This window comes from Beta vulgaris, chromosome 7 (genome assembly GCF_026745355.1).
Source record: "Beta vulgaris subsp. vulgaris cultivar EL10 chromosome 7, EL10.2, whole genome shotgun sequence".
Classification (NCBI taxonomy): domain Eukaryota; kingdom Viridiplantae; phylum Streptophyta; class Magnoliopsida; order Caryophyllales; family Amaranthaceae; genus Beta; species Beta vulgaris.
Window position 1 is genome coordinate 13,009,647 of NC_079208.1, and position 17,418 is coordinate 13,027,064.

At 36.8% G+C, this 17,418-nt stretch overlaps 2 protein-coding genes and 2 long non-coding RNA genes across 4 annotated transcripts in view; 3 read left to right on the plus strand and 1 right to left on the minus strand.

Moving 5' to 3' along the window:
• Window positions 1-582: 582 nt before the first annotated feature.
• Window positions 583-2,054, plus strand: LOC130592225 (uncharacterized). Its single transcript, XR_008970487.1, has 3 exons — window positions 583-736; window positions 1,090-1,190; window positions 1,791-2,054. It is a non-coding gene; the product is annotated as an uncharacterized LOC130592225 (long non-coding RNA).
• A 59-nt stretch (window positions 2,055-2,113) lies between these two features.
• Window positions 2,114-3,042, plus strand: LOC130589465 (protein MAIN-LIKE 1-like). Its single transcript, XM_057390732.1, has 2 exons — window positions 2,114-2,693; window positions 2,788-3,042. Exons 1-2 carry the CDS (start codon window positions 2,493-2,495, stop codon window positions 3,040-3,042), a joined length of 456 nt encoding a protein of 151 aa, XP_057246715.1. The 5' UTR covers window positions 2,114-2,492.
• Window positions 3,043-3,183: 141 nt separating this feature from the next.
• On the plus strand, window positions 3,184-4,675 carry LOC125491847 (protein MAINTENANCE OF MERISTEMS-like). Its single transcript, XM_057396309.1, has 4 exons — window positions 3,184-3,436; window positions 3,543-3,704; window positions 3,800-4,216; window positions 4,321-4,675. Exons 1-4 carry the CDS (start codon window positions 3,311-3,313, stop codon window positions 4,558-4,560), a joined length of 945 nt encoding a protein of 314 aa, XP_057252292.1. The 5' UTR covers window positions 3,184-3,310; the 3' UTR covers window positions 4,561-4,675.
• A 12,679-nt stretch (window positions 4,676-17,354) lies between these two features.
• Window positions 17,355-17,418, minus strand: part of LOC104908902 (uncharacterized) — a 1,634-nt gene continuing 1,570 nt past the window's right edge. The window contains exon 3 of the long non-coding RNA XR_792242.3: window positions 17,355-17,418. This exon is cut by the window's right edge and continues 435 nt beyond it. This is a non-coding gene — a long non-coding RNA (uncharacterized LOC104908902).

The following is a 17,418-nucleotide window of genomic DNA, read 5'->3' on the forward strand; positions in this document are numbered from 1 at the left end:
AGGTTAGAAATACTAAATTCCATATTCTTTAGTGATGATTTTTTTAAAATTATTCAATTAACAAATTGTTTATCATTCAGTTCTTAGATCAGATATAGATATACCAAAAGATTATAGAATTTGTCTTGTAAACGATCACCTACTTCTAAATTAAAATTAGGCAATGGCAAGCCCAATATTAAAAAGAGAATTAGCCCAATACTGGCTAGGTTAGATAACAACGGAGAAACACACTGTTGGCGGAGTCTTAAAGCCAAAAATCTTGTTGAGGTTTTTGCGAAAGACGGGCACATGCAGAAGTGCAACCCTCGACTTTCACGCGAGTTTTACAAGGGTTAGTGGAGTCAAAACAAGTTCTCAAACAGGTTTCGGGTATACCCACGACAAACCAGGTCAGACCCGAACAGGTTATGATTCTGACAATTAATGCCCCAAGTGTGTGATGACTTCCAACAATCGGTAGTCAAACATATACGACCCGGTGCACCTAACAACATTGTTTTAACCTTTTCTCTATCACAACTTTTTTTTGGGTTTTGCAAAAGGGGAGTTTTATATACAGCAAATAAAAAGGCTAAATACAGCAAACTTGTTAAAAAGACTAACTTACCCTTTTTAAAATTTAACCCACCCTCAACAATTACCCACCCTCACCCACACCCTCACCCTCACCCTCACCCTCACGGCAAACAAAGAAAACGCCATTGACGATCAAAATTCGAAGCTCCAATTCCAGGTTTTCCTTTACTTCTCTTCATCATCCCCAATTTCTCTCTTCTTCTTTCTGGATTTCATTTTAGTTTTCTTTCATCAATTAATGTTAATTTCTGCTCGTTAATTGGAGTTTTAATTATTCTCCATGTGATAATTTTCTTGGTAGGAGAATGCTGTATTGATCTAATCTGTAAATTGTGCGACTTTTTTCATTTTGTTTGCTTGATAACTATGATCTTCTCTCTGTACATTACCTTTATTGTTATTTGGAGCAGATTATAGGTGTGTGATTACCTGAATTTAAGATGTATTGTTTAATTTCATGATGATTGACATTGGCTGTTTTAATGTTCCTCCTCACCTGCGAATCTGCAGCAGCAATAATCGCGAGACGACAGTGGTGCCGCGCCGACCCACGCAGACGACCCACCCTCCTCTTCGTGCGACGCAACGACCACCATCATCCATCACCTAAGGTTAGTTTTCTTGAAATAACCTTTAATTATTTTCTTGTAGATTTGATTTGATTCTTGAATTGGGTGTTCTTTGATTGAGATTTTTGGTGATTGTTTGTTTGAAGAGAACTTATACTATTGAATTAGAGTATTTTTGCTGAATTACCTACTGAATTAGAGCATGTTTTATTGTTTGTTTACTGAATTAAATGGCACCATTTATTTGCTAACTCATATTTACAGAACTGAAGTATCATATACCATAAGCTGCTATGTACTACGAAATTTGATAGTCATGAGATCAGTGATTGATTAATGAATTTGATAGTCATGAGATCACTAGTTGTAATGAATTCGGTGCACCCACTTATTAAAAAAATGTAGTAAGTTTGTCTCTATATGTGAGGATATTTGTGGTTTGCTACTCCAAGCTAATGAAAGCAACAGTTAATGCACAACAACCTTTTTGCAAGGTATAGTAGTGGAATATCTCATGTTGGTGACTTGAGTTGGTAATAAGTAGGCCATATATTAGTACTACTGCATAGTTGTTATTATTATGTGCAATAAGACTTGAGAAACATTTACTTCTTTTTAATTATAATTATGATGATATATCAGATGTCAAGTACTAGAGAAAGAGGTTGTATTAGCCAGAAAGATGGAAATAAAGGAAAAGGAAAGAGGCAATTACTTGACACTGAAGCACCATCGGAGAAAAATTATAGTGGTCGACTTGGAAAAAAAAATGACAGAACTCGAAAAGGTGTTACAATGTCTGCGAGAGCTAGGGCTGTGAAAGCTAGAGAAGAAGTTTTAGCCCCTACTAGTAAAAATGATCGAGAGAAAACTCATATGGAGGACTTTACTATCCCCAACTATGTTGATAATATTCAGATGATAATATTTCTAAAAGAAGATATGTTGTTTAGTGATATTCTATTTCAGAGAGAACGTGAGGATGATGAGGATCGAGTTGATGATAATGTAGAGGTGATCATGGGCCGGGCCGGGCCGGGTTCGGGCCGGGCCGCGGCCAAAAAAAATTGCCCATTGGCCGGGCCGGGCCGGGCCGGGCCTAAATTCGGGCCGAATTTTTGTGTCCAAAGCCCGCTATTTCGGGCCGGGCTTAGCGGGCTTTTGCGGGCCAAAACGGGCCGGGCCAAAAAATAGACTAAAAAGTCGTTTTTAGCTTGCCCAAAGCCCGGCCAAAAACAAAAAAAAAATGGCCGGGCCGGGCCCGGCCCGGCCCGCGGGCCGAAAAATTCTGCCCAAACCCGGCCCAAAAACGGGCCGGGCCGGGCCGGGCCAGCGGGCCGGGCCATGTTTGATCACCTCTATGATAATGGTGATGATACTGATGATGTAGAGGGTGATGACATAGGGGAGGAGGATGAGGAAGAACAAAACGTACACAAAACTGATGATTGGCAGTTGATTAGAGGGATAGATGGAGGACCTTCAAATCCCGATTTACTTACCGGTTTTCGCGCTCATGTTGCACACTACATATGGATTGGTCGGGTTAGATGCACATCTTCTAATGCTTTCTTTTTTCTAATTTAATCCATTTATTCATTAATTCGTGTATATTAATAATAGTTTTTTCGTTCAATAGGATCGAGGTTTGTTGACATGCCACAATCGAAGTGACCAGTTATCTTCGTGGACTATAGAACAAGATGATGTTAAACTTCTGCTTGCAAAAACACAATTAAAACATTTATCAACTTGTATGTTTGAGCACGTAAACCTGCCTCTGATTTCAGCTTTCGTTGAGAGATGGCATCCTGAAACAAATTCATTTCACATGCCATTTGGAGAAATGACCATCACTCTTCATGATGTATCTTATATACTCAATGTACCGTAGTAGGTAACCCTCTAATTACTGAGAATACAGGACCTGCGGTATCATTGATGAAAACCCACATGGCATCCCTCCTATATATGTCTATGGATGAAATAAATAAAAATTGGAAGAAAGGTACCATAAAATTCAATGTTGTAAAATCTAACGTATCTATCAAAATGTAAATCCAAAACATACTGCAATAGGATTTTTGTTATGGTTGGTTGGTGCTACATTGTTTGTAGACAAGACTCATAATGCAGTGAATGGACATTTTTTACCTTTTCTAATGAATTTAGAAGGGGTTAGTAGTTATGCCTGGGGTGCTGCAACTTTAGCTTATATATATCGTCAGCTCGGAAAGGCTTCACGATTTCAAACTAAGCAAATATGTGGTTGTTTGACATTACTTCAGGTAAGAAATATATGGTTATTGATTAAATTTTAATACATTTGAACTATATATTATCTTAAAGTATTTAAATTTTAATGATGTGTGTATTTGTTATTTGATTTAATAGGCATGGATATATGAATATTTTCCAAGATTTAGGCCAACGGAAAATGGGAATTGGGCGAAACAACCCCCATATGCTGCAAGATGGGTACCTGGAAAGATGAAAAAGACGAATGATGATTTACTAATTTATAGAGCTGCGTTAGATTGCATGACGGTGGATGAGGTTAATCAAATACTTACTCTTTCATTTTATTAATTGTTTTTGTCATAAGTTTATAAATTACTTGTGTATTAACATATTTTATTTTATGTAAGTAGGTTACTTGGACCCCCTTTACAAGAGATCCGAGCAAAGATGTTCCAATTTCGCGATATTGTGGAATCATTCACTGTCGGACCATTACTGAGCCATACATGCCTATTCGAGTTTTAAGACAATTTGGATATGTTCAAGTGATACCTCCATGTCCTTTTGTTCCTAATAAAGTGTATAGGGGATCCAATATACATAAATATAATTGTGTACATGATCCGATGATTACAAATTGGAGAACATGGCAACAACATTTGATGCAACCTGGTATTCTTGGGTCTTTTCGTGCTCGTTTTACCACAGAGGTTGCTGATAATTATATAAGTTGGTTTAAGGATCGCACACATCCTAAAGTACAACATATCACAGGGCCAACTCCGATGTCGCAACCTATCCCATTCAATGAGATGCCTGATAGAGCGGTATAAGAAATTATTTTAAATTTGTGTATTTATTTATGATGACATGAACTAAATAGAGGCAATATAATAAGTGTATTTACGTCCCCATTTTGAAATGATGACAGCGCTTGCAATACTTGGGTGCACGTGCATATCCACTTCATCCAGAGATACGCGATAGGACTGATAAAGAAACATATTATCGATGCCTCAACGAGTTGACTATTGCTTTGGAAGATTTAATGCCTGAACTCGAAGACGATCGTCGTCGAAGAGGCTCAGTCATGCATATGGTCATGGTGATAGTTTACATGGTAATTGATGATTGTATTTTTATTGTCTTAGTTAGTCGTTATGAAATTTAGTAGTTTTAAATATTAGTGTTTGGGATTTATTTTTAAACATGTGTGTTTAATCTTATATTTTTTGTTCCATATGTTACCATCTTGATCAATTATTTGGTTGATGTCGCCACCTATAGATTGAAGGTTAGAACTAAATCATTACTTGCAATTACAAACATGGTATGCCAAAACATGAGACATTATTATATATCAAAGTGAAATAAACTAAAATTGAGGGAGAACACAAACTTTAAACGCATTAATGTTGTAACTATGAAATGAAATGAAATCCTACTGCTTAAACCATGTCATGAGAAACGAAACCTATATAAAAATTATGTTCTATCTAAAATGTTCCATTGATCAAACCTTTCCCGCAAATTGCTTTTCCAAAAACGGATCTCAGGGTTACAGTAATTATCCCATCCAGGATACAGTGTAGGCAACGGAGCACCATCATGCATAAGGAGGACTATAAAGTGACGATCAATAAGTCCCAGGTTGATGTGCAACATTGGAGGTTAACTCCCGCGACGACATTCTAAAGGCAAGAACGTAAGACTGCCAAGAAGAGTATAACTCATAATAAGCAATACATCTAAACCCGCAATTTCCGTCGCCGATGACATCCACATATTCGTCAATGTAAGGGACAATAAAGTGAGGTAGTCTTTTGTCATAAGTTTGAGAGTCTGATGATTTTGCCTCATTATAATCGCAATTATTATGTTCAGAATCTCGTTGAGAATAGGATGAATTGTTTCTTGTACCTGATTTAGTTTTCTTATTTGCCCACTCCCAACTAGATAAGTTTCTCTTAGTAGGATTGTGCTTTGGTCGGCCTTTGTGACTCCTTTGTTTGGGCTCTTCAATATCTGTCGATTGGGGATGAATCATATTATGGATGCATTCTGCATAATACATTTGTTGCCTATCTGATTCTTTCCGCAGTTCATCCATCATTTCACTCAATAATTGCGATCCAGTTGCTTTATCTTGTGTGATTAGATTGCATGTTACACCTTCCATATGAAGAGTTCTCCAAAAGACATGAACATCAAGAGGATCAATGGGTCTATGTTCAATGACCATTATACCCATCTCATGAGCACATGGCAAACCAAAGCTAGATCTCAACACACATCCACATTTCACAGCATCCACACCTATAGTAGACCCTCGAGTCTTAAATTCTTCATCCAGCAGCTGAATGGCTTTGTGGGAAACACGACCAGCTAATCGACGGAATAATGAGAATGATGTAATGTGAAGGTGAACCGTTCGGGACCTTTCAAACTCTCGTTGAATCTCATTGAATTGTAGTTCTACAAGATCATGAATTTGGGGTAACAACAAATAAAAACTCCCTGTTGCTGTTCCCAACCAACGCTTCAATTGAGAATGTGCACCCTCAACCCTGTTATGAAACATGAAAATAAGTAAATTATATTGAATAAATCCAAATAACGTTTTCACAAGTGCAAAAAATATCAAGTTCACTATTGAAGGGCAATAAATTAGTGTTTTTTTTGTTAATACTTATACATACCTATTTGTTGTCTCCGCACCAAAGTGTAAAGCATGTTTTGTCCATCGGGTGACAAACTTCTTTCGGTATGGCTCTAACCATGTCATATTCACATAAGATAACATTGCAGGTAAACGAAACCACTTCTTGTATAATTGCTCCACATGTGAATAATACTCATCTTGTGTCCTTGCTCGAACAATTTTGTGCCACCTTGCACTGAAGGCGGGACAATATGTTTTACATTTTAGTAAATTAGTAAGGTATCGTTCAACATCCATTGCAATATGCCGTCTACATAAAAGGCGTCTAGAATGCGGAAATACAATCTTAATAGCTTTCAAGAGTGCCAACTCCCTATCTGTAACAATCACTCCTGGCTCTTGGCATCGGCCAAACAACATCTTTAATTGTTGTACCACCCACAAGAAACTACCTGTTGTCTCATCCTTCATGAAAGCAAAACCGACATGGAAATTCTGGCCAGTTGGTGATACACCTATCACTTCCAAAAGCGGCATCTCAAACCGATTTGTCTTGTAGGTTGCATCTAATATTAATACATAAGGAAATAAACGCAGTAGATCGGTAGTTTTCGGGTGTGCGAAGAGTACATCACTTAGCACATTCGTGCCTTCCTCCCTTCTGTGCCACTGAAAATAATTATAATCTTTTAGCATCTTGAAAAAGAATTGCATTGGTGAAAAAGAACCCATCATACTCCTCTTCAACTTCTGCAAAGCATTGTTAATGTGTTTGATTGAGCTGTTATTTTGTGGGTTCTCTTTCTTCAACAAATTGAGTATTTGTTTGCTTTTCATATTAGATTGACGATACGTGCCAATTTTTGCAAATTCTTCTCTCGTTAATTTTGCAACCGAAGTATGCCACTTATTATACTTACCTACTTTGTGGTTGTGTTTGCTCCTCCATTCATTCACAAAAACCTTCCAAACACCTTCCTCTACTTGAGCACCCACTACTTGAAAAGGACAATGATTTTTTTTTGTTCCCGTTCCTTTCCTCCTATTATGATTCACTTTCGAAGATATAAATCTTCTATAAGGACCACCCCTTTCACATCTCAAATACACACGGTTGCTAAAAGAATTCTGCACATAAAACCAAATCTTACACTCCTTTCCGATTTCTCTCACCCATTCCTCCAACTCTTGACGATTCTTAAAACTTTGATTGGTTGTAAAATAATGACTAGTGTCTGGACTCTCGTCTCCGCTGCTATCCTGAGTGAACATGTAAATCACCTTCGGTCAATATTTAATAAGCAAAATGATCATACTATTAGGGGTGTCATCTATCGCAACTTATCTTTACAAAGTTGAAATTAATTAACACACGGTTGTACTCCAAATATTGTAAGAAAATCAATAAGTCAAAGATTATTAGGTGTAATTTCTAAAAATGACTCCTATTTCAACTTTGGGGGGGTCATCTATGACAAATGACCCCCCTTGGGGGGGGTCATCTATGACAAATGACCCCCTTGGGGGGGTCATCTATGACAAATGACCCCCCCTAGGGGGGGTCATCTATGACAAATGACCCCCCTTGGGGGGTCATCTATGACAAATGACCCCCCCTATTTTTTGTAATTTCTTTATCAATCATTTAATTGTGCATCGTTTCAATTTTTTTTTTGGGTTTTCTAATTGACATATTAAATTATCAGGTACTTACATCCTTATTTTAACGTCTATTTCAAAAATTTCGGACCAAAAAATTGTTTATTTTTCGGTCTAGACCAAAAAATAAAACATTCAAAAAAAAACATGGACTTAATCAGGGCCCTAATATGTAGGCTCGCCCTTGGGCCTCGAAAATCTAAGAAATGGGGCTGAAAATATGGAAGGTTGAATTTTTGGTGAAAGGGATTGAGCGAGATGATAGGGGATAGCGTGAATTAGGGAGTCCAGAGACGAAGACGTGGAGCGTTTGCCGTTTATACAAATCATGATATTTTTAAATTGGGCCCTTTCAAATAAAACGAAAATATTTTGGACCAAGGACCCTGTGCGAAGGGGCTCTTTGCACACTCGCAACTACGGCCCTCGTTGTTAGCAGAGGTTTAGAAATAAAAAATTCCATATTCTGTAGTGATGATATTTTTTTAAAATTATTCAATTAATAAAATTCTTTATCATTCGTTCTTAGGTCGAGTATAGATATACCGAAAGATTATAGAATTTGTCTTGTAAACGACCACCTACTTCTAAACTAATATTAGGCAATGGCAAGCCCAATATTAAAAAGAGAATTAGCCCAATAGTGGGTTGGTTAGATATCAACGGAGAAACACATTGTTGGCGGAGTCTTAAAGCCAAAAATCTTGTTGAGGTTTTGCGAAAGACGTGCGCATCCAGAAGTGCAACCCTCGACTTTCATGCGAGTTTTACAAGGGTTAGTGGAGTCAAAACAGATTCTCAAACAGGTTTCGAGTATACCCACGACAAACCAGGTCAGACCCGAACGGTTATGATTCTGACAATTAATACCCAAAGTGTGTGATGACTTCCAACAGTCGGTAGTCAAACAAATACGACCCGGTGCACCTAACAACATTGTTTCAACATTCTCTCTTTCACAACTTTTTTTTGGGTTTTGCAAAATTGGAACTTTATTTGTAATTTTTTTATTAATCATTTAATTGTGCATCTTTTCATTTTTTTTTTTTTTGGGTTTTCTGATTGACATATTAAATTATCAGGTACTTACATCCTTATTTTAACGTCTATTTCAAAAATTTCGGACCAAAAAATTGTTTATTTTTCGGTCTAGACCGAAAAATAAAACATTCAAAATAACTTCGACTTAATCAGGGCCCTAATATGTAGGCTCGCCCTTGGGCTTCTCAAATCTCAGAAATGGGGTTGAAAATATGGAAGGTTGAATTTTTGGTGAAAGGGATTGAACAAGATAATGTCTAGAGACGAAGACGTGGAGCGTTTGCCGTTTATACAAAGCATGATATTTTCAAATTGGGCCCTTTCAAATAAAACCAAAATATTTTGGATCAGGGGCCCTATGCGAAGGGACTCTTTGCACACTCGCAACTACGTCCCTTGTTGTTAGCACAGGGTTAGAAATACTAAATTCCATATTCATTAGTGATGATTTTTTTAAAATTATTCAATTAACAAATTGTTTATCATTCAGTTCTTAGGTCAGATATAGATATACCAAAAGATTATAGAATTTGTCTTGTAAACGATCACCTACTTCTAAATTAAAATTAGGCAATGGCAAGCCCAATATTAAAAAGAGAATTAGCCCAATACTGGCTAGGTTAGATAACAACGGAGAAACACACTGTTGGCGGAGTCTTAAAGCCAAAAATCTTGTTGAGGTTTTTGCGAAAGACGGGCACATGCAGAACTGCAACCCTCGACTTTCACGCGAGTTTTACAAGGGTTAGTGGAGTCAAAACAAGTTCTCAAACAGGTTTCGGGTATACCCACGACAAACCAGGTCAGACCCGAACAGGTTATGATTCTGACAATTACTGCCCCAAGTGTGTGATGACTTCCAACAATCGGTAGTCAAACATATACGACCCGGTGCACCTAACAACATTGTTTTAACCTTTTCTCTATCACAACTTTTTTTTGGGTTTTGCAAAATTGCAACTTTTTTTGTAATTTCTTTATCAATCATTTAATTGTGCATCTTTTCAATTTTTTTTTTGGGTTTTCTAATTGACATATTAAATTATCAGGTACTTACATCCTTATTTTAACGTCTATTTCAAAAATTTCGGACCAAAAAATTGTTTATTTTTCGGTCTAGACCAAAAAATAAAACATTCAAAAAAAAAAACATGGACTTAATCAGGGCCCTAATATGTAGGCTCGCCCTTGGGCCTCGAAAATCTAAGAAATGGGGCTGAAAATATGGAAGGTTGAATTTTTGGTGAAAGGGATTGAGCGAGATGATAGGGATAGCGTGAATTAGGGAGTCCAGAGACGAAGACGTGGAGCGTTTGCCGTTTATACAAATCATGATATTTTTAAATTGGGCCCTTTCAAATAAAACGAAAATATTTTGGACCAAGGACTCTGTGCGAAGGGGCTCTTTGCACACTCGCAACTACGGCCCTCGTTGTTAGCAGAGGTTTAGAAATAAAAAATTCCATATTCTGTAGTGATGATATTTTTTTAAAATTATTCAATTAATAAAATTCTTTATCATTCGGTTCTTAGGTCGAGTATAGATATACCGAAAGATTATAGAATTTGTCTTGTAAACGACCACCTACTTCTAAACTAATATTAGGCAATGGCAAGCCCAATATTAAAAAGAGAATTAGCCCAATAGTGGGTTGGTTAGATATCAACGGAGAAACACATTGTTGGCGGAGTCTTAAAGCCAAAAATCTTGTTGAGGTTTTGCGAAAGACGCGCGCATCCAGAAGTGCAACCCTCGACTTTCATGCGAGTTTTACAAGGGTTAGGGGAGTCAAAACAGATTCTCAAACAGGTTTCGGGTATACTCACGACAAACCAGGTCAGACCCGAACAGGTTATGATTCTGACAATTAATACCCAAAGTGTGTGATGACTTCCAACAGTCGGTAGTCAAACAAATACGACCCGGTGCACCTAACAACATTGTTTCAACATTCTCTCTTTCACAACTTTTTTTTGGGTTTTGCAAAATTGGAACTTTATTTGTAATTTTTTTATTAATCATTTAATTGAGCATCTTTTCAATTTTTTTTTTTTGGGTTTTCTGATTGACATATTAAATTATCAGGTACTTACATCCTTATTTTAACGTCTATTTCAAAAATTTCGGACCAAAAAATTGTTTATTTTTCGGTCTAGACCAAAAAATTGTTTATTTTTCGGTCTAGACCAAAAAATAAAACATTCAAAAAAAAACTTGGACTTAATCAGGGCCCTAATATGTAGGCTCGCCCTCGGCCCTCCAAAATTTCAGAAATGGGGCTGAAAATATGGAAGGTTGAATTTTTGGTGAAAGGTATTGAGCAAGATCATAGGGGATAGCGTGAATTAGGGAGTCCAGAGACGAAGACGTGGAGCGTTTGCCGTTTATCCAAAGCATGATATTTTCAAATTGGGCCCTTTCAAATAAAACCAAAATATTTTGGACCAGGGGCCTGTGCGAAGGGGCTCTTTGCACACTCGCAGCTACGGCCCTCGTTGTTAGCAGAGGGTTAGAATTACTAAATTCCAAATTTTTTAGTGATGATTTTTTTAAATTATTTAATTAACAAATTGTTTATCATTCAGTTCTTAGGTCGGGTATAGATATACCAAAAAATTATAGAATTTGTCTTGTAAACGACCACCTACTTCTAAACTATAATTAGGCAATGGCTAGCCCAATATAGTAAAGAGAATTAGCCCAATAGTGGCTAGTTTAGATAACAACGGAGAAACACATTGTTGGCGGAGTCTTAAAACCAAAAATAGTGTTGTGGTTTTTGCGAAAGACGCGCGCATGCAGAAGTGCAACCCTCGACTTTCATGCGAGTTTTACCAGGGTTAATGGAGTCAAAACAAGTTCTTAAACAGGTTTTGGGTATACCCACGATAAACCAGGTCAGACCCGAACAGGTTAGGATTCTGACAATTAATGCCCCAAGTGTGTGATGACTTCCAACATTCGGTAGTCAAACAAATACGACCCGGCGCACCTTACAACATTGCTTTAACCTTTTCTCTATCAAAACTTTTTTTTGGGTTTTGCAAAATTGCAACTTTATTTGTAATTTCTTTATTAATCATTTAATTGTGCATCTTTTCAATTTTTTTTTTGGTTTTCTAATTGAAATATTAAATTATCAGGTACTTAAATCCTTATTTAAAAGTCTATTTCAAAAATTTCGGACGAAATTTTTTTTTATTTTTCGGTTTAGACCGAAAAATAAAATATTCAAAAAAAACTTGGACTTAATCAGAGCCCTAATATGTAGGCTCGCCCTCGGGCCTCCAAAATTTCAGAAATGGGGTTGAATATATGGAAGGTTGAATTTTTGGTGAAAGGGATTGAGCAAGATGATAGGGGATAGCGTGAATTAGGGAGTTTAGAGACGAAGGCGTGGAGCGTTTGCCGTTTATACAAAGCATGATATTTTCAAATTGGGCCCTTTCTAATAAAATCAAAATATTTTGGACCAGGGGCCTGTGTGAAAGGGCTCTTTGCACACACGCAGCTACGGCCCTCGTTGTTAGCAGAGGGTTAGAATTACTAAATTCCAAATTTTTTAGTGATGATTTTTTTAAAATTATTAATTAACAAATTGTTTATCATTCAGTTCTTAGGTCGGGTATAGATATACCAAAAAATTATAGAATTTGTCTTGTAAACAACTACCTACTTCTAAATTAAAATTAGGCAATGGCAATCCCAATATTAAAAAGAGAATTAGCCCAATACTGACTAGGTTAGATAACAACGGAGAAACACACTGTTGGCGGACTCTCTAAAGCCAAAAATCTTGTTGAGGTTTTTGCGAAAGATGCGCGCATGCAGAAGTGCAACCCTCGACTTTCACGCGAGTTTTACAAGGGTTAGTGGAGTCAAAACAGGTTCTCAAACAGGTTTCAGGTATACCTACGACAAACCAGGTCAGACCCGAACAGGTTAGGATTCTGACAATTAATGAGTCAAGTGTGTGATGACTTCCAACAATCGGTAGTCAAACATATACGACCCGGTGCACCTAACAACATTGCTTTACCCTTTTCTCTATCACAAATTTTTTTTGGGTTTTGCAAAATTGCAACTTTATTTTTAAAATCTTTATTAATCATTTAATTGTGCATCTTTTCAATTTATTTTTTGGGTTTTCTAATTGACATATTAAATTATCAGGTACTTACATCCTTATTTTAATGTCTATTTCAAAAATTTCGGACTAATTTTTTTTTTTTTTCGGTTTAGACCGAAAAATAAAACAGTGAAAAAAAACTTGGATTTTATCAGGGCCTTAATATGTAGGCGTGCCCTCGGGCTTCCAAAATTTCAGAAATGGGGCTGAATATATGGAAGGTTGAATTTTTGGTGAAAGGGATTGAGCAAGATGATAGACGATAGCGTGAATTAGGGAGTCCAGAGATGAAGACGTGGAGCGTTTGCCGTTAATACAAACCATGATATTTTCAAATTGGGCCCTTTCAAATAAAACCAAAATATTTTGGACCAGGGGCCTGTGCGAAGGGGCTCTTTGCACACTCGCAGATACGGCCCTCGTTGTTAGCAGAGGGTTAGAATTACTAAATTCCAAATTTTTTAGTGATGATTTTTTTTAAAATTATTTAATTAACAAATTGTTTATCATTCAGTTCTTAGGTCGGGTATAGATATACCAAAAGATTATAGAATTTGTCTTGTAAACGATCACCTACTTCTAAATTAAAATTAGGCAATGGCAAAAGCCCAATATTAAAAAGAGAATTAGCCCAATACTGGCTAGCTTAGATAACAACGGAGAAACACACTGTTGGCGGAGTCTTAAAGCCAAAAATCTTGTTGAGGATTTTGCGAAAGACGCGCGCATGCAGAAGTGCAACCCCCGACTTTCACGCGAGTTTTACAAGGGTTAGTGGAGTCAAAACAGGTTTCGGATATACCTACGACAAACCAGGTCAGACCCGAACAGGTTATGATTCTGACAATTAATGCCCCAAGTGTGTGATGACTTCCAACAATCGGTAGTCAAACATATACGACCTGGTGCACCTAACAACATTGCTTTAACCTTTTCTCTATCACAACTTTTTTTTGGGTTTTGCAAAATTGTAATTTTATTTGTAATTTCTTTATTAATCATTTAATTGTGCATCTTTTCAATTTTTCTTTTTTGGGTTTTCTAATTGACATTTTAAATTAGTAGGTAATTACATCCTTATTTTAACGTCTATTTCAAAAACTTCGGACCAAATTTTTTTTATTTTTCGGTCTAGACTGAAAAATAAAACATTCAAAAAACCTTGGACTTAATCAGGGCCCTAATATGTAGGCTCGCCCTTGGGCTCCAAAATCTCAGCAACGGGGCTGAAAATATGGAAGGTTGAATTTTTGGTGAAAGGTATTGAGCAAGATCATAGGGGATAGCGTGAATTATGGAGTCCAGAGACGAAGACGTGAAGCGTTTGCCGTTTATAGAAAGCATGATATTTTTAAATTGAGCCCTTTCAAAAAAAGCAAAATATTTTGGACCAGGGGCCTGTGCGAAAAGGCTCTTTGCACAGCTACGGCCCTCGTTGTTAGCAGAGGGTTAGAATTACTCAATTCCAATTTTTTTAGTGATGATTTTTTTAAAATATTTAATTAACAAATTGTTTATCATTCAGTTCTTAGGTCGGGTATAGATATACCAAAAGATTATAGAATTTGACGTGTAAATGATCACCTACTTCTAAATTAAAATTAGGCAATGGCAATCCCAATATTAAAAAGAGAATTAGCCCAATACTGGCTAGGTTTGATAAAAACGAAGAAACACACTGTTGGCGGAGTCTTAAAGCCAAAAATCTTGTTGAGGTTTTTGCGAAAGACGCGCGTATGCAGAAGTGCAACCCTCGACTTTCACGCGAGTTTTACAAGGGTTAGTGGAGTCAAAACAGGTTTCGGGTATACCTACGACAAACCAGGTCAGACCCGAACAGGTTAGGATTCTGACAATTAATGCCCCAAATGTGTGATGACTTCCAACAATCGGTAGTCAAACATATACGACCCGGTGCACCTTACAACATTGCTTTAACCTTTTCTCTATCACAACTTTTTTTTGGGTTTTGCAAAATTGCAACTTTATTTGTAATTTCTTTATTAATCATTTAATTGTGCATCTTTTCAATTTTTTTTTTGGGTTTTCTAATTGACATGTTAAATTATCAGGTACTTACATCCTTATTTTAACGTCTATTTCAAAATTTTCAGACCAATTTTTTTTTTTATTTTACGGTCTATACCGAAAAATAAAACATTCAAAAAAGCTTGGACTTAATCAGGGCCCTAATATGTAGGCTCGCCCTTGTGCTCCAAAATCTCAGCAACGGGGCTGAAAATATGGAAGGTTGAATTTTTGGTGAAAGGGATTGAGCAAGATGATAGGGGATAGCGTGATTTATGGAGTCCAGAGACGAAGACGTGAAGCGTTTGCCGTTTATACAAAGCATGATATTTTCAAATTGGGCCTTTTCAAATAAAACCAAAATATTTTGGACCAGAGGCCCTGTGCGAAGGGGATCTTTACACACTCGCAACTACCACCCTCGTTGTTAGCAGAGGGTTAGAAATACTAAATTCTATATTCTTTAGTGATGATTTTTTTAAAATTATTTAATTAACAAATTGTAAATCATTCATTTCTTAGGTTGGGTATAGATATACCAAAAGATTATAGAATTTGTCTTGTAAACGACCACCTACTTCTAAATTAAAATTAGGCAATGGCAAGCCCAATATTACAAAGAGAATTAGCCCAATAGTGACTAGGTTAGATAATAACGGAGAAACACATTGTTGGCGGAGTCTTAAAGCCAAAAATCTTGTTGAGGTTTTTGCGAAAGACGCGCGCATCCATAAGTGCAACCCTCGACTTTCATGCGAGTTTTACAAGGGTTAGTGGAGTCAAAACAGGTTCTCAAACAGGTTTCGGGTATACCCGCGACAAACCAGGTCAAACCTGAACAGATTAGGATTCTGACAGTTAATGTCCCAAGTGTGTTATGACTTCCAACATTCGGTAGTCAAACAAATACGACCCGGTGCACCTAACAACATTGTTTCAACCTTTTCTCTATCACAACTTTTTTTTGGGTTTTGAAAAATTGCAACTTTATTTGCAATTTCTTTATTAATCATTTAATTGTGCATCTTTTCAATTTTTCTTTGGGTTTTTTGATTGACATATTAAATTATCAGGTACTTACATCCTTATTTTAACGTCTATTTCAAAAATTTCGGACAAAAAAATTGTTTATTTTTCGGTCTAGACCAAAAAATAAAACATTCAAAAAAACTTGGACTTAATCAGGGCCCTAATATGTAGGCTCGCCCTTGGGCCTCCAAAATCTCAGAAATGGGGCTGAAAATATGGAAGGTTGAATTTTTGGTGAAACGGATTGAGCAAGATGATAGACGATAGCGTGAATTAGGGAGTCCAGAGACGAAAACGTGGAGCGTTTGCCATTTATACAAAGCGATATTTTCAAATTGGGCCCTTTCAAATAAAATCAAAATATTTTGGACCAGGGACCCTGTGCCAAGGGGCTCTTTGCACACTCGTAACTACGGCCCTCGTTGTTAGCAGAGGGTTAGAAATACTAAATTCCATATTTTTTAGTGATGATTTTTTTTAAATTATTCAGTTAACAAATTGTTTATCCTTCAGTTCTTAGGTCGGGTATAGATATACCAAAAGATTATAGAATTTGTCTTGTAAACGACCACCTATTTCTAAATTAAAATTAGGCAATGGCAAGCCCAATATTCAAAAGAGAATTAGCCCAATAGTGGCTAGGTTAGATAACAACGGAGAAACACATTGTTGGCGGAGTCTTAAAGCCAAAAATCTTGTTGAGGTTTTGCTAAAGACGCGCGCATCCATAAGTGCAACTCTCGACTTTCATGCGAGTTTTACAAGGGTTAGTGGAGTCAAAACATGTTCTCAAACAGGTTTCGGGTATACCCGCGACAAACATGTCAAACCCGAACAGATTAGGATTCTAACAGTTAATGTCCCAAGTGTGTGATGACTTCCAACATTCGGTAGTCAAATAAATACGACCCGGTGCACCTAACAACATTGTTTTAACCTTTTCTCTATCACAACTTTTTTTTGGGTTTCGAAAAATTGCAACTTTATTTGTAATTTCTTTATTAATCATTTAATTGTGCATCTTTTCAATTTTTTTTTTTGGTTTTCTGATTGACATATTAAATTATCAGGTACTTACATCCTTATTTTAACGTCTATTTCATAAATTTCGGACCAAAAAATTGTTTATTTTTCGGTCTAGACCGAAAAATAAAACATTCAAAAAAACTTGGACTTAATTAGGGCCCTAAAAATCTTGTTGAGGTTTTTGTGAAGGACGCGCGCATGCAGAAGTGCAACCCTCGACTTTCATGCGAGTTTTACAAGGGTTAGTGGAGTCAAAACAGGTTCTCAAACAGGTTTCGGGTATACCCACGACAAACCAGGTCAGACCCGAACAGGTTAGGATTCTGACAGTTAATGCCCCAAGTGTGTGATGACTTTCAACAGTCGGTAGTCAAACAAATACGACCCTGTGCACCTAACAACATTGCTTTAATCTTTTCTCTATCACAAGTGTATAAGGAAAATAGTTCTCTAG

Excerpts from the sequence above, each read along its gene's own strand:
- LOC130589465 (XM_057390732.1), top strand. The coding sequence starts at position 2,493 with ATGTTTGATCACCTCTATGATAATGGTGATGATACTGATGATGTAGAG. Across the intron at positions 2,694-2,787 it reads ACTACATATGGATTGGTCGG|GATCGAGGTTTGTTGACATG; the intron begins GTTAGATGCACA and ends TTCGTTCAATAG.
- LOC125491847 (XM_057396309.1), top strand. The coding sequence starts at position 3,311 with ATGAATTTAGAAGGGGTTAGTAGTTATGCCTGGGGTGCTGCAACTTTA. Across the intron at positions 3,705-3,799 it reads ATTGCATGACGGTGGATGAG|GTTACTTGGACCCCCTTTAC; the intron begins GTTAATCAAATA and ends TTATGTAAGTAG. Across the intron at positions 4,217-4,320 it reads ATGAGATGCCTGATAGAGCG|CGCTTGCAATACTTGGGTGC; the intron begins GTATAAGAAATT and ends AAATGATGACAG.